The sequence below is a fragment of the Paramisgurnus dabryanus genome, chromosome 12 (genome assembly GCF_030506205.2).
Source record: "Paramisgurnus dabryanus chromosome 12, PD_genome_1.1, whole genome shotgun sequence".
NCBI classification, from domain to species: domain Eukaryota; kingdom Metazoa; phylum Chordata; class Actinopteri; order Cypriniformes; family Cobitidae; genus Paramisgurnus; species Paramisgurnus dabryanus.
In genome coordinates this window covers 15740067-15756794 of record NC_133348.1, presented here as the reverse complement: position 1 = coordinate 15756794, position 16728 = coordinate 15740067, and the positions used below count along the sequence as shown (strand labels likewise).

The following is a 16728-nucleotide window of genomic DNA, read 5'->3' as shown; positions in this document are numbered from 1 at the left end:
GATACTTCGAGCAAAATATCATGTTTTGTCGAGCCTCCTTAGTGTTGTAAAAATAGCGATTTTGATGCTCACAACATATTGAAGGCATAGCTTCTAGTTCTTTTGCGACCACTTCAGGTCCTCAAAATGGCGGAAGACAAGAGAGTGACGCCAGCTGAAACCCATGTATAGTTCCTAACCATATTTCCATAGAAAATCGCAACTTTTATTTTTCCGTCGGTCTTAGTACACGATGCAACTACAGAAGAGTCAAGTTTTAAATAGGAAACATATCGAAACTCTTTGGTTATTTTTTAGCGCGATGCTAATGGTCTAATCAGATTCAATGGATTGTGCTAAGCTATGCTAAAAGTGGTACCGCCAGACCCGGAGATCAGCTGAATGAATTCCAAAACAGTAAAAATCATATGTTTAACTCTAGGGGAGCTGGAAAATGAGCACATATTCAAATAAGTGCAGTGTCCCCTTAACTCATGAACCCCTTACTGTAATGTAATCCCAGCATACAACAGCTGCATCCTGCAGTATTTCATTTCTAGCCTCTCTTCTGGGTCATCGTCTCTGGTTTTCATTTGTTTCCTATGTGTAAGTGTATGTGAGTGCTGATATTTAGATCCAGGTTTGCATCTAACTTAAGTCACTGCATAATCTCACATCCAGATTCTTCAGGCAGAGTGCTTCATATTTTATCAGTAAAGCAATAAAGGGGAGGGGAGATAAATGAGTATGGATGTTGCAGAAGGAAGAAGAGTGCAGATATACCTCTGGGTTGGGTGTGTTTAATTGTGTTATGAGAATATTGGCAGACTTCATAGTATCTGTTTTCAGTTGCATTAGTATACTGTTAAGATGGCATCTATGTTTGCATACATGCTGGACTTTGGAAATTATAGAAAGTGGATTCAATTTTTTTTTGTATTTGTTATACTTGTACATATGCTGACCTGTTCTTTACCATAAAAGATGGGGAAGATGTGTAGTTTTAAGCTTTTTAACATAACTTCATATATGATTGTTTTTTCCTAAGGCTGATTAAAGCTCATTAGATAAAATACATTTTATATAATTTGTAAATGAGCAATTTGTAAATAATTTGTAAATAATTTTCTTCAGAAGATGCAAGGTTAGCAACTCTGCCGCCCGTGTTTGTGTGTATGAAGGAAACATGAGACATTAACAGCTTGCAGTATTCAATTAAATTATAAACAACTTGTGTTCATGTGAATAAGCCCAGAAAGACAGTGTATGTGTTAAAGCTTTACCAGCAGCATCATCCTCTGTTACATAATATCTTCCACACTTTCTTGATACACTTAAAGATCGGCACTAAATTTCTCCATTCCTAAGATATCAACCTTCATCAAAGTTTCCAGAAGTCATTAACATGCCACATGTTGCAGGAACTTATTAAATTAATTAGCTCTCAGTAGAGAGGGTTAATCTGATTGGCGGCTGACGCCACAAAGGGATAGAGAAAAGAGAAACAAGAAGCTGTAACATTTATCATAATAATCTAATTTCTCTTTTTCTTTGCAGCAGCAAAAGGGCGTGGAGGAGAGCTTCGGCCACAGTCCATGTTTATCCCCGGGCAGTATTCAACACTTGGGAGAATCGGAAATGGGAATTCAACTCTCCGTCGGTCTGAAACCAAAGATTCTGGCTGCCAGACCGAAGAGGTGAAAATCGTCCCACCCTCCATGAGAAGAATACGGGCTCAGAGGGGCCAAGGAATCGCTGCTCAGATGTCTGGCATTTCTACCTCTGCCAGCAACATCTCTTCTATGTCTGATGGGAACTCATCTGGAAGTTCAATAGTTTTAATGGCACCACAGTTTTGCAACGATAGACAGCGTTTCCACAGCTTGCCACGAGGTGCACGGGTCTCTCTAAATGCAAGCCCTCTTTACAGTAGCACCCCGTGCGGGCATGAAGATTCCACAGCAAATGCATCTCATCAGATCGGAAAATTACAGGTGGATGATACTGTGGTGCACATGAGGAATGCCCCAAGGGGACGCACCCCAGCTCGACCAAAATCTCAGGAGGTGAGAGGTAGTCAAAGAGAGTGGGACTCTATCTCTGGTCCTGCTTGTGTAGTTTCTCCACATGCAGCCTACTCGACGTCACTCATACCCAATGCTACACTATCATGTTCTTCTGAGGTAATTGCACTTCACCCTACATCAAGCCCTGGCCAGAGCCCAACTACTGGGTCTCCGTACTCTAAAGGTAGACCTCTTAGCATGGTCGCAGCTGTCAACAGGGAGAGCACCAGTAGTGTGGCAACAGGTTCCCACACACCAGAAACAGGCATTCCTGATACCTGTAGTGATACCTGTAGCCAGTCTGATAGCAGTTTGCACAGCCACAGCACAATTGCAGCAGGAGCATTATCTTCAGAAGAGCAATGGATTTACGACACCCCTGAAAATGTGCTTCCCAGAAGGACACTGTCCTCAAGCTGTTCTACACCCATAAATAATCTATATAGTAGCCTTGAGCGCTCCTCAAAAGGCACAGACTCTAGTTCACTCTATTCTATGGACAATGATGGCTACTACACTTCCATGCATTTGGATTCAGGCCTTAGATCAAGAAGCCAAGGTAGTGGCCATGGTCATGGAATAGGAGGCAGGACAGCAAGACATAGTATGTACGAATGCCTGGGTCAGCAAGATGACCGATCCAGTCTGTACAGTGACCGTTCCCTGTCACGTTCCATTTCCCTTCGCAAACCTAAGAAGCCACCTCTTCCACCAGCACGTACAGACTCTCTACGGCGAAAGCCTAAGAAAACCAACCCTCCCACGGCAAATACTGGTGGGTCAGATATTACCAACAGATCTGTTCTGAATGAGTCCTTGATTGCCACACTCCAACAGTCACTTCAGAATGGACTTAAAGGGAAAGGGTCCTCTACCTCACCATCTCACAGTCCCTGCAGTGACTATGAGGATCCTTGGATGATACGTCCCAGGAGCCAGAGTAGCATAAGTGTGGGAAGCAGTAATGTATCAGCAGCAGGGATGCCAAATGTTTACTCCATCTGTCATGTGACACCCTCACACAGTGAGACTAGTAGTCTACGATCGGATTATGCAGATTCTTGGAACTACTACATGGATTATCCACGTCCACCTAATGAGCAGACACAGTCACCATGCAAATCTGCTGGACAAGCAGGTGACATGGCAAATGGAAGAGGCCTTCACAATGGTACCCAGACATCCCATCCTTCCACCCGGGAGGGTAGTGAAGTGTACATAAAACCCAAAACTGGCACCTCATCACCAGACAGGATCCATCGATTGACTTCTCCATCAAGCGGTTACTCAAGTCAGTCAAACACTCCAACAGCTGGAACTCCGGTCCCCTCATTCATGAGGTGTAAGTCTCCGTCAGGCAGCAAGCCCAGACCTAAAGTACCTGAAAGAAAGTCATCCTTGCTATCATCTGTATCTATTTCATCGTCTTCTACCTCACTTTCCTCCAACACCTCTGATTCCATCAGACACAATGTTCCTCCACCACCACCTCCTCTACCAGGTGTCATCCCCGTGTGCAATGCAAGCCAGGCATTTCCTCCTCCACCACCTGTTTTACCCATGACCCCCTCTCAACAAGCATCCATGCCCCCACCCTACATCAATTCCTCCCCAGAATTTCCACCCCCTCCACCTCCAGAGGTCTGGATTGACCCTGGCCTGTCAAACCTCAATAGTTCTTTCAGTCCTCCACCTCCTCCTCCACCTCCATCTTGTCCCATTATCCATGCGTATCCTTCCCCCCAAATTCCACTCATGCCCAGCATGACACCTTCCCCAGCCTCCTTAAAGGACATAAAGAGCAGCCTGAAGCCTGTGAACACTGAGAAAAAATCTGAGTCCACACACTCTGAGGAGTCAAGTAAACTTGGTGTACCACTGATTACCCCCCTGGCTTTGCAAAGTGTGCAGCTTCGCTCAGTGAAACGGCCAGAAAAGATTGAACTGACAGCTGACCAATTGGCCATTAATACATCAGAGAAGCTTCAAAAACCAGATCATCCCACAGTTTCACCGGTTTCTCCACAAAAAAATGGATCCACCCTGCTTCGCCAGGGTAATGTTGAAGTTGTTGAAGCACAACCTGACTGCAATGTAAGGTCAATCAAAAAATCATATTCAGAACCAGCATGGAGCCTTACAAATGGATCCATAGATTTTGGTGATGTTAAGGCCACAGACGAAGTGGATGGTCTTGAAACTCCTGTGTCATCACCAGTGAAGACACCACAAAACACTACACCCAGGAAAATGCCTCCTGTTGTTTCCAAAAAGCCAAAGTTTCCTCTCACCTTTAAAACACTGCACAACCATACAGCATCCACAGATGGAGATGCTGGAGACTTGTTAAATGCTCGAAATGAGGAGGACATTTCTACAACACAATGCCAGGAACCCACACCTATGCCACAACAAGAAGAAGAGAAACCAGATAATAATAATAGAAGTGAGATTTCTTTACCTCCTGAGGAGATGAGAAAAATGTCTCTAACAAATGTTGAATTTTCCAAGACTCCTAATACTATCATCCAAGAGACAGTTTGTGATGTGGACAAGAGCAGTAGTACAGAAGAGGATGTAGATGATGAAGATGTAACCAGCAACTCCGGATCTGTTGGTTCTAAAGATGATGAAAGTGGTAAGTCTGATCTTCCTAATTTTACTCAGCAGGGTTGGAGATCATTTATAAAACCAGTTGACACCAAATCATGCATTTTTAATACTTCTGCCTGTTTTAACAGTCGAAAGTCACTATTGGATAGCATATGGGACCTCAAGGTTCCGATAAGAAAAAGAGACGAGCCACATTCCTGGCTTCAGCTTTTATTCTAATAGCATTGTAAAGCAATAGCAAAGTATATGGAAAGAGATTTTGCTCTTATAAGTGAATCAAGGCTTAGAGTGGGACATCACTGCGGCAGCTCTTAGGATCCACTTATTTGTACCTACCTCCCCTTCTCTCTCTCTCTTTCCCCAACACCATCTGTCCTCCTGACTTTTAATGCTTTCATCTATCTTAACTTTCTTACTCCTTATCCTCATATATTGCGTTATGCATTCTCTTACCAGCTGTTTTCCACTTTACCTTAATCTGGCATACTCTTATTTCTTAATCCCTCCCAATGTCTTTCACTCACTCTTCTAGTCTGGGACAGAATAGGCTGGGACACAATTCCCAAGGGAGAGCCATTTAAATGGATAGGGAGGGGGTGGAGCTCACAGTGGGTAGAGGAGGAGAGCTGTGAGCGAGGGGGAGGAAAGAGAGCGCGTAATGTGAGATCATCCTCAGTGGCTCAGGCAAGTGCAGATGTGAGAGGAAAGCAGAGGAACTTAACTCTGATGGATGCGACAATGACAGCATAAGAGAAGGGAAAACACAGCTTTTGACCATCTTCATAACTGTGTTATATTTGAAGAACGTCAAGCGTGCACGTACGTGTCCTTGGATTTATTGACTGCAATGTGACGTGTTTAGGTACTTCTGTAAAATGCTTGATTTTGATAGACTGTTGTGACATTTGTATGTAATCTTTTACATTCTACTATTGTGTTTTACTTTTGGATAAGTTTGTCTAAACATGCCTATTCATAATAACGTAACAGTATCTGGGTCGATGATGCAAGGCATGTATTAGGTCCTATATATAGTGCATTCATTTAATTATAGACATGTTAGGTTGTATCAGTGTAACTGGTTATCTCAATTAAAATATGTGATTGTTTTTTTACCAGGTGATGTGTTTGAGCCCAGCACAGTGGACACGGCTGAATCTCCCAGCGTCAGCAGCGACAAATGCGGGGACATGGTGACCCCCACTCGGCCCCGGACCACCGAGGACCTCTTCGCTGCCATTCACAGGTAAATACATTCCCACGGTCCCTGCTAGGATCCCAGTCTTTTCAAGTCTCATCTTCTTTTCATTTCTTCCCTCCCCCGGCTCATAAATTGTTGTTCTCTTGCTCTCGTAACTTTAAAGCAGCCTGTCCTATTCAATCTCCGATACATTCATCAAAGCTGAGAGTTTGGAAGGCAAGCAGCTTGTAGAGAGTAAGGCTTCAGTGGTCTCTCTGTTAGATTAGGAAACACCCCATGATGATGTATTACTCCTATGGATGCTCTTGTACAGTTTAGCCATGTCAGAGTAACATGCACACTCTCTAAATTTAGTCATAAAACAGCCGTTGGATGTAATAGGTGATGCATTATTTTGCATTTGTGTATAAGTCTAGTGCATGGTCTGTATATTCTGGCGGAGTCACACGTAGGCAAGTTTTTCACTGCATCACATAATTTCATTCGAGAGGATTTAGTTTCCTCTGCTATTATGTCTGTGTCTGTTTGTGCACATGTGAGGCTTTGCTCTTCCTTTTGCTGTGGTCTGCTGCAATCTCACACAGATATTAAAGCAAAAGATATCCTTGAAATGGAAGACCTGTTTAGGTGTGACAGAGCACCAGATGCTATATGTGCTCAGTAAATCCTGCGGTCCGTCCGGTGTATCTCAACACACTGAGATTTAGATGAATCAGATAAAAAAAACCTGGAGCCAAGCTAGATTACAACCACAAGAGTTTACCTACTGCATGTTTAAAGACTTGAACAGTATTATTGTGAAGAATTGTGAAACGCAACCTCGTTGTTTTCTCCTTAATTTAATAACTAGGTATAAACCAAGGGCTAGCAAAACTTCTGCATTTGTTTGTCTCTGACAATTAAAGGGATAGTTCACCTAAAAACAAAGATTTTATACAGGTTTGCAACAAAATGAGAGGAAGTAAATGATGATTAAATGTAAATTTTTGGGTGAACTATCCCTTTAAAGGGACACCACTTTTTTTGAAAATATGCTCATTTTCCATCTCCCCTAGAGTTAAACATTAGATTTTTACCTTTTTGGAATCCATTCAGCTGATCTCCGGGTCTGGCGGTACCACTTTTAGCGTAGCTTAGCAAAATCCATTGAATCTGATTAGACCACTAGCATTGCGCAAAAAAAGAACCAAAGAGTTTCGATATTTTTCCTATTTAAATCTTGACTCTTCTGTAGTTACATCGTGTACTAAGACAGACAGATTTTTTTAGGCAGATATGGCTAGGAACTATACTCTCATTCTGGCGTAATAATCAAGGACTTTGCTGCCGTAACATTGCTGCAGGAGGCGCAATGATATTACGCAGTGCCCGAAAAAAGTCCCCTGCTATTGAAAGTTACTAAGGGGACTATTTTCGGCTGCTGCGAAACCCGGAGATCTGTAACTGTAAAAATCAAATGTTGAACTCCAGGGGAGTTGGAAAATTTGTATATTTTCAAAAAAAGTGGAGTGTCCCTTTAACTCTTTATGTAGATTTCCTCTCAGAGCTTTTGTTATTTTCCCACACTCATTCATATCTGTCTTCCTCCTTTCTTTCCAATCTTCTCTTGCTTCTCTCTCCGTCAGCCTGGACTATGTGAGCATGAACACCCCTCAACATACGAGGTGCGGTCTGGCAAGTAATTAGCTATTGGCGTATTCCTCTCCCAATGATGATAAAAGTGGGATTAGCTCGATAATCTCCCAGTCCATCTCAGACATGGGATGGAATTCTGCTCCATCCCTCAGATAATCCCACAGTCCTTAATCTGCAGCGGTAATGCCATGCTAATGAACATAACTTGATGCTAGAAACCATTTATTGATTTAGGGCTCCCCCTACTGGTAGGGTGAATAAACAGCATTCTGGTTTAAAATGATGCCGGGCACTTTGCCCAGTTTGCTTTGGGGAAGTGCAGACATAATGGAAGCCTAATCAACAGAATTGCAACGCTTGCAGTATTCCTCTTCGGTTTTGCTTTTTAGCGAGTAAAATTGAAAATAAAACGACTGCCTTTCTCCACACGCACTCCTGCTATTTATATCCTGCATTGTAACGTCATTCCTGCTTTTCTAATTATGCTGTGTTTGTTTGGTTTGCTGGGGGCTATATGGATTAATGAAAATATGAAATAGCAACAGGACATAAAAAAAAGTGATTCATTTCGAGTCATTCAGCTTTGATTCATTTTGAAAGTAAAGCATATTTCAATCATCTTTGCAGGCAGTCAAGTGGTGTTTTCATTATACATTTTCGTTGAATATTTGTATCAGTTCACAAAATGTTTTAATGTTTGTCCTAAATATATTTCTGCCCACTAATAAAATGATATGTGACCCTGTCTGTGAAATCTAGGCTAAAGTCTTATAATCTAAAAATGAGATAAGTAGCATCAAAGTTAGATTTTAATCTTTGACATGAATTTACTCAGTCAATATTAAAGATATCAAGGTTACATTTTTACAGAATGTTCTTTACATTATGGTTTTATGTAGAAAATAGTAAATAAAGGGACATTTTCCTGCTCCCCTAAAGTTAAACATTAGATTTTTACCGTTTTGGAATCCATTCAGCCGATCTCCGGGTCTGGCGGTACCACTTTTAGCATAGCTTAGCATAATCCATTGAATCTGATAAGACCATTAGCATTGCGGTAAAACAACCAAAGAGTTTAAATATTTTTCCAATGTAAAACTTGTCTCTTCTGTAGTTACATTGTGTACTAAGACCGACAGAAAATTAAAAGTTGTGATTTTCAAGGCAGATATGGTTAGGAACTATACTCTCATTCTGGCGTAATAATCAAGAACTTTGCTGCCGTACCATGGCTGCAGGAGGCGCAATGATTTTACGCAGTGCTTGAAGATAGTCGTTTTGGTAACTTTCAATAGCAGGGGATTATTTTTTTATAATTGTGCAACTTTATTTTTCGTCGTTCTTAGTACACAATGTAACTCGATTTTAAAATAGAAAAAATATTGAAACTCTTTTGTTATTTTTGAGCGTGATGCTAATGGTCTAATCAGATTCAATGGATTATGCTAAGCTATGCTAAAAGTGGTCCCGCTAGACCCGGAGATTGGCTGAATGGATTCCAAAACGGTAAAAATCAAATGTTTTACTCTAGGGGAGCAGGAAAATGAGCCTATTTTCAAAAAAAAGTGTAGTGTCCCTTTAAGCTGGGTTTCACAAGCAGGGTTACCAATCTTGCATTGACCTTAATATACCTATTAAGTTCCTTGAGCTTATTCCCCTTTTAAAAAAACAATTTCTGTGTTAAATAATTTTTTTATTTCCCATTCTTCTTATTTTCCAGGTCAAAGCGAAAGGTCCTAGGACGCAAGGAATCTGAAGAGGAGCGCACACAAGGTCCTTTGTCACCTCCGGTTACCCCTACCGGAACCGCCCCGAGTCTGACTTCCCCTCTGCATCGCCAGACAGGCTCCATCCAGCGTAACCTTCGCAAATCCTCGACCAGCAGTGACACGTTCAAGGCACTTCTCCTAAAGAAAGGCAGTCACTCCGGGACCAGCTTCAGAATGTCTGCCGCCGAGATGTTGCGCACCACCGACCCGAGGTTCCATCGGACACGCTCTTTGGACTCCTCGTTCGACCCGTCGTCTCCAACCACGCCATCTCCCGACAGCCCTTGCGCTTCTCCAGGCCGCAACAAGAGGTCGCCTGACGACTGGTCACCCAGATGCTCCCCGGGGTCGCCCTTCTCGACCTCACCGTCGCTAATCGGACCGAAATACGGCCGATCTCGCACGCCGCCCTCTGCCGCCAGCAGCAAGTACAACGCCCGCAGTCGAATCCTCAGTAGCCCAATGACTGTTATTTGCGAGAGGGACGGAGAACTTACAGAGAGTGGAGAGTACTGTGAAGAGCCATGCTCTGTTTCTCCAGTTCAGGACTCTAATAGCACTTTATGCGAGCAGAGCAGCAGTTAAATGCTTGTCTCATGGTGACAAAGGCACAATGTCGACAAGACACCAGAGATTGACCGAGGCAGGAGACCGGGAGAGGTTAAACTCTGTAGAAGGTCCTGCCGCCCGCCGCTCCAAGCTGCACTGCGGTTTTCCTGAAGTTGCAGTGTGGCATGCTGGGATCTGAAGTTGCTCTGGCAAATCAGGCATTCAGATCAAGCAGTAGGCAGAATACCACTGTATGTGTCGCTCTACAGTAATTTAATCAAATTTTGCCTTCTTTCAGAGGAAAATCTGCTTTCAGTGGCAACACTAGACGACTCTTTCCAAAGCCCTGCATTTATTTCTGTTCAGTTCTTTTGTTTAGCTTCATGTTCACCTTCTCAATCAGATTTGTGTGTGGGTTTTTTTGTAAAGCAGTTAACACGCATGTGAAATGTGGTAATGAAGGAATTACTAAGTGACTAAGTGTTACTAAGTGAGTAGTTCAAGTTGATGGACAAGTGCAGACTGCTTGTTATTTCCACGCTTTGCGAAAAGAAATCTGGGTGTGTCTTAAAGTTTACTGAGGCTGTTTTATTACCAACTTTTGGTTTTTGCACACTGGTCTTTGAAAACCCCCAAACAGCAGATGACCCTGGGCCGGATCCGCGCCGAAGTCAGCAGCTCTGTCGTGAATCCGGCCCGGCATCGTCTCCTGTCTGGGCCAGGTCAGAGTTTAACCGGTGAAAGCACACTGTATGATTTCTCCAAGAGTTTATTTCTCACAGTTTATTGTTCAGACCGGTCCATCGGAAGTGTCCAGAATGGAAAAGGAATCAAATAACGTGAGACTGGAGTAATGACGGTTTGTTTGTGGAAAACCTTTTATGTTCGGTTTCTGGTGTTGTGTAGGTTTGCACTGTTCATCGTCTCATTTAATGTCTTACTGTTCATTGTGTCTGTGTTGGTTATTTTAAGTGTGAAAGTTAAACTTACTTGAAACAAATGACCGGTTTTACTTGTAATCGTTCAGTTACCAAAGACTTAAAAAGGACAGTCTAACTTGTTTGCCCACTAAGACTGAAATATGAGGGCTGATGGTAATGTTGTTCTGTTCTTTTGGCTACTAGTGATAAAGACAAGCTTGGACATAACCAAGGCTTAATAACTAACTGTCCTGTTTACCCGTCAAACCTGTGTTCGTTCCTTGTGCCGTTTTATAATGTTTTTATGTATATACTTAAAAGAAATGTTAAGTAACCTGAACTTATTTTCAAAGAATTTGTACATTTTAGACACCTTTGCTAGGAGTGGCTTCCTTTTGTAGAGTATTTATTTTAGAATAGCCAGAATGTGGTTTGATATAATAATGTAGTGGGAGGTGAAAGTGTGATTAAACAGATCCTCAGACTGTTCATTGTGCAAAATGTCTCGCCTGTTCCTTCAGCGCTCCATCCCACTAATAGAAATGTGGATGGGAAAATAATAACAGAAGAACGAAATGAACTTAACAATGACGAAGAGGAAGCAAGCCGCTAACCCTCTGGAGTATGTCTCTGTAATAAAACACGGTGATATTTAAACTGTCCATCTGTCTCGTCTCTGTCTTTGATTCACTGCCACCTGTCAGGTCTCCAAACCACAATCTCATATATGCCGTCACCATGGCACCTGCAGCCGTCCATCAACTCTAAACGGTTTTGGAGGTCATGACTAACTATTAACTACTCCATCCTCCGAATAGACTATCATTTATTGTTTAAAACTTGATACAGTGACTATAAAATTCATATCGATTCATTGGATAAGAAAAAATGTATCTTAAGCATTACAAGCATGTGTGGTTGCATCATATGGATCCTTGTTTACACAGGGTTCCCACGGATCCTTGATCCTTAAAAGTGGGGGGCGAATTCAAGGCCCTGGAAGTTTTTGAAAATATACATACATAGATACAGGTCATTGAAAGTGCTTGAATCTATTATATGCAAGAAGTTTTCTGAAAACAAAATCCATATTTTCTGTGTAGTGTAGGATAATATCATAAAAATTCTAGACACACATGCTTATATCTTCTGTATGCAAATGTTGATTCATACCAAAATGCTTTTTTGCATAGTTATGTTTGACACATGAAAACGTGTTGTTCCCTGAGAAGAGAATGAGACGCTGCTTCCCCCTTGCCATACTTCCTGCGTCCCTGTAACGCCGTCTTTGGCAATATTTCAGATAGCGATATACTTCCTGGCTCCTGCGTCACCCTGTCTTTGTCGTTAAGCCTCACCATTGGCTGAATTTGATATACACATTCAGACACACTCACCCCTGGAGGTGTCCCCAAAGTGTTACCGCAGTGACGCAGCGCAAGTTCCCTCGAAAGGGAATTGTAACAATGTATCTTAAAAGGTAACACGATGTAACCTTGCTCTCACTTGAAATGTTTTCCCACATTTAGTCCTTGAATTTGAGGGTATTGGACCTGGAAAGTTCTTGATTTTGAAGTTAACTAAATTGTGGGAACCCTGTTTACAGCACAGAGAAATACACATCTGAAATATATAAAAAATGTCTCCACTGTCTGAAAAAAGTACACCGGAAACAAACATTTGTTGTAAGTAAAATCCTTTACTTTCAGACCAAATTACATTGTACATTAAATGCATGGGTGAGTAAATATAACAAAATTAGATAGTTAACATTGTGCAGTTCTTAAGATCAAACCATGACCAGAACATTGTTCCCATAAATGTTTAGATTTAGTGCAATATAAATGGCTCAAAAACAGATTTCACGGTATTGAAAAAAGGGGGTCAGTCGCCTTGCAAAACATGTTCCTCAAAGTTAGTGTCAAAATCCAAACTCTTGTGCAGTTATACCAACATGCACTTTGTATGATTTCACTGTTGATTGATTTTAAGTAACACAAAGCATTGAAATAAATGTAAATGTTAAATGACAGAATATCTAAGGCACTTGTGATAACAATAAAAAGCATCTACACATTAACTGTTGTTACATTTGTAATAAATTTGACCTTCTTTTTGATCACCTGAGACGTAGTGCATTTTTTGACCCTAGTGCTTTTTACTCTTCATCTTTAATGAGCCACACCTCATTCTTGCGATTGGTCAGTTTAAAGGGGCTATCGTACCCTGCCCTGTAATATGGGGCCTCCTTAAATTTCATTCCATCTTTATTGAGGCTCTCAATCAGTTTCTGGAGCTCCTCATGGCTGTTCACGCTGTTAGCGAAGCCTCCGTAGGTCCTACAAGAGCAAAACCCAAAGAAAAAGTTAAGACGACAACATAATATGTGACCCTGTCTGTGAAATCCAGGTTATACTCTCATAACATTTGACAAGACCTTACTAGGTCAATATTAAATATATCAAGGTTATTTTTCACAAAATGCTGTTCACATTATGTAGGATGATTTTATGTAGAAAACAGTAAATCACATGTTGACTGGGTCACATATCCAAGTAATGTAGTTTCACTGGCAATGCAAGGTTAATCCATTGTCACAAACATACCTTACAAATGCAGTGAATTCTGGTCTGTTCTCGATGAAAACATCTGCATCAGAAGGTGTAGGTGGGTCAGTCTGATGTTCCTCAGGTATGTAGAAGGACACAGTGAAGGTGCTCTCACAAGCAGGTCCAGCCCCAGGTTCAATCTTACAGCTCACGGGTGCAGTCATCTCCACGCTACACTCTTAACACATAAAAAAGCAGGACAACCGCTCAAATAAAGCTTATCAAAGATGTATCACTAAATTTTAGAGGTGCAAAAAAATGCACTGATTATAAATACAGAGGCCACACAAATCCTGCTATAACTATTTAGCCAGTTTAATGCCTCTGGTGAATCATTAACACAACTTTTTCTGTGAGAACAGTCTATCACATGATTTTTATAAGCATAATGGCTTTCTGAGATATGATTTTTTTATTAGGACGCCATGTTCAAGGATTTTTTTTACTTGAAGTGCACATAAATTATGCAGCACATAAAAAATCATCCTTTCAATCCTTCCATGCATAAGATTTTACACTTTATACACCTTTTTCGTTGCGTGTAAGTTAAATGAAAGTGTAACAATAACAAAACAGTAGCAGGCAGGGAGATATTATGACATTATGCATGAATGTATATAATCTTGAGTTTCTACACACAGCTCTACACTGCAAAAAAAATTATTTTCAAGAAAAAAAATGTCTTAGTATTTTTGTCTTGTATATAATATCTAAAAATTCTTAAATTAAGATGCTTTATTTTGATGACCAAAACGAAAATAAAAGAAAATAAGTCTAGTTTTTTGACCAAAAATGTCAAATGTGATTTTGTGCATAATACAAGCAAAAAAATCTGCCAATGGCGTAAGCAAAAACTCTTGAACATTTAAAAAAAAACTAAATTCAAGAAAAATTCAAGAAAAATTTGCTTACCCCATTGGCAGATTTTTTTTGCTTGTTTTATGCACAAAATAACATTTGACATTTTTGGTCTAAAAACTATAAACTGATATTAGTATATTATATATATATATATATATATATATATATATATATATATATATATATATATATATATATATATATATATATATATAGTAACACTTTACAATAAGGTTGTATTCATAAACATAAGTATATGCCAAGCTCCAGAATATATTAACGGTTCGAAATTGTAATTATTGTTGTGGATTATTGGATTATGGAGGCAATTCTAGTCAAAAAGGTTACAATTCATTGCTTTAGAGAAACATACACACTTACTTTTTTCATTTGTTCCCTGGATGTATTTGAAGAGTCTCCTGAAGCCTGTGCTAAAGGCTGGGTCTTGCTCCATACCATTGACAGCTGTGCTAACCCACTTTGTTGCGTGGTAAGTCCGGATCTCATAGTCTCCCTGTAAAAGACAAAATCAAATTCAATTCATGAAAGTTTGATTTCAATCATTAATTTTAATCTTTGACAGGACCATAATCAGTCAATATTAAAAATGTTTACATTATGTAGGATAATTTTATGTATAAAAAACAATCAAATAAAAAACTGGTTTTCACATACTGGGTCATAAAAATAAACCACTACCAAAACGCTAAACAAACAATAACGTAAGTCTTTGGTTTGGGGATCTGAAAGCTTTTGACAAAACAAAATTAAATATTTACGTTACAAGCTATGTATTAGATTTCAGTTATTTACTAACCTTGCTTTCTTGTGGAGTGAACTTTGGGTTCTGTAATCCAGAAGAAAATAAAATTTGGCCCATGGCTTTAAGCATCTTGACTCAAAACTGTAACGATATTGTTCAACATTAACAACAGAACAATCGCACAATCTTGTCGTAAAAAACAAACGATAACGTTACATTAACACTACTACTAGCCCCAATCAATGACGTGATCTTTAAAAAAAATATGCATATTGCAATTTCTGTGAAAATTGGGCACTTTTTGACATTCAGATGACTTTTCAAAATCTTTCATAATTTAACTAAAAATCACAATACTAGCCTATATTAAATACATACCTCATTATTGCAGCAATATAAACTCACCTGTCTGTCGATTAGAGTTATATACAAAAAACAGCACCGTGTTTATTTATCCGCCACAGTCGTGTTATAACGACGAGATAACGCAGATAACAAATACAAGCACTACGTAACAGCTTTACGGTTAAGTAACATTTACGCGAGCACTTCCGTGTTTTCATGTTACATCACTTGAAAAAAGATTTTGATTGGCTGTAAACGTAGAAGACACGCCCCATCAATGCTTCACTAGTGACTGTGGTGGATTCAAAGTATATTCAAAGTATACATTTATTTGTATAAGTTTTTTTTTAGCATTTTAGTTCAGTTGATCTATTGAAACAACGTCTGTGCCTTTTTAAATGCAAGAATGAAGATATCTGGTAACACTTTACAGCTAGGTTGCATTAGTAAACGCATTAGCTAACATGAACTAATAATGAACAATATAGTTTTTTCAGCATTTATTCATTTTTGTTAATGCCAGAACAATTATTTATGTTAGTTCATTGTGCATTTACCAATATTAACAGTTACTTTTGATTTTAAAATATATTAGTAAATGCTGAACATATAAGCTAAGATTAGCTAATAAATGCTGTATTGTTCATTGTTAATTCATGTTAGCTAATGCATTAACTGAAATGAAAAAAACACACCAACACATTCTTGACATTCAAGAGCATATATTCAATGACAATATCATCTGTGCACTTTAATGTATATTTATCACTTATGCACTGCAAAAAAAAAATGACTTTCTTAGTATCTTGTCTTGTTTTAGTAAAAATATCTAAAACATTTTAAATTAAGATGTATTTTCTTGATGAGCAAAATGATCTAGGAAAATAAGTCTAGTTTTTAGACAAAAAAAAATTGTGCTTAAAACAAGCAAAAAAATCTGCCAATGGAATAAGAATTTTTTTCTTGAAATAAGTTTACTTTTTTTCATAAACACTTAATTCAAGAAACTTTTTCTTATTCTTATTCCATTGTCAGATTTTTTTGTCTAAAAACTAGTTATTTTCCTAGGTCATTTTTCTCATCAAGAAAATACACTGCAAACAATTATTTTCAAGAAAAAAATTAGTATTTATAAATGATTTATAAATGATTTAGTATCTTAGAATTATTTGCTTGTTTTATGCACAAAATCACTTAAATTTGATATTGGTCTAAAAACTATAGACTTATTTTCTTGGGTTGTTTTGCTCATCAAGAAAAAGCATCTTAATTTAAGAATTTTTAGATATTTTTACTGAAAACAATACAAAAATACTAAGAATTTTTTTTCTTGAAAAACATTTTTAGTGCATAAGCACTTTTTTACTGTATACATCTGAAAGTTTATAATTTCGTTGTATGTTTCTTTACAATGACAA

The 16728-nt window shown here is 39.2% G+C and overlaps 2 protein-coding genes across 7 annotated transcripts in view; one reads left to right on the top strand and one right to left on the bottom strand.

The window, feature by feature from the left end:
- The window catches only part of nhsl1b (NHS-like 1b), a 93727-nt gene extending 82333 nt beyond the window's left edge, over positions 1-11394 (top strand). For 3 of the 6 annotated variants that reach the window (XM_073811412.1, XM_073811413.1, XM_073811414.1), the window contains 3 exons: positions 1540-4683; positions 5778-5904; positions 9215-11394. In XM_073811412.1, the coding sequence (XP_073667513.1) occupies positions 1540-4683; positions 5778-5904; positions 9215-9848 (3905 nt within the window). In that variant the 3' untranslated portion in view covers positions 9849-11394. Of the gene's footprint in view, positions 1-1536; positions 4684-5777; positions 5905-9214 lie in introns of all 6 variants that reach the window. The other 3 variants (XM_065256826.2, XM_065256824.2, XM_065256827.2) reach the window with 1 other exon arrangement.
- Positions 11395-12411: 1017 nt separating this feature from the next.
- Positions 12412-15527, bottom strand: hebp2 (heme binding protein 2). Its single transcript, XM_065256822.1, has 5 exons — positions 15371-15527; positions 15020-15106; positions 14584-14716; positions 13339-13519; positions 12412-13071 (listed from the first exon to the last, which is right to left on the bottom strand). Exons 2-5 carry the CDS (start codon positions 15092-15094, stop codon positions 12891-12893), a joined length of 570 nt encoding a protein of 189 aa, XP_065112894.1. The 5' UTR covers positions 15095-15106; positions 15371-15527; the 3' UTR covers positions 12412-12890.
- Positions 15528-16728: the final 1201 nt, after the last annotated feature.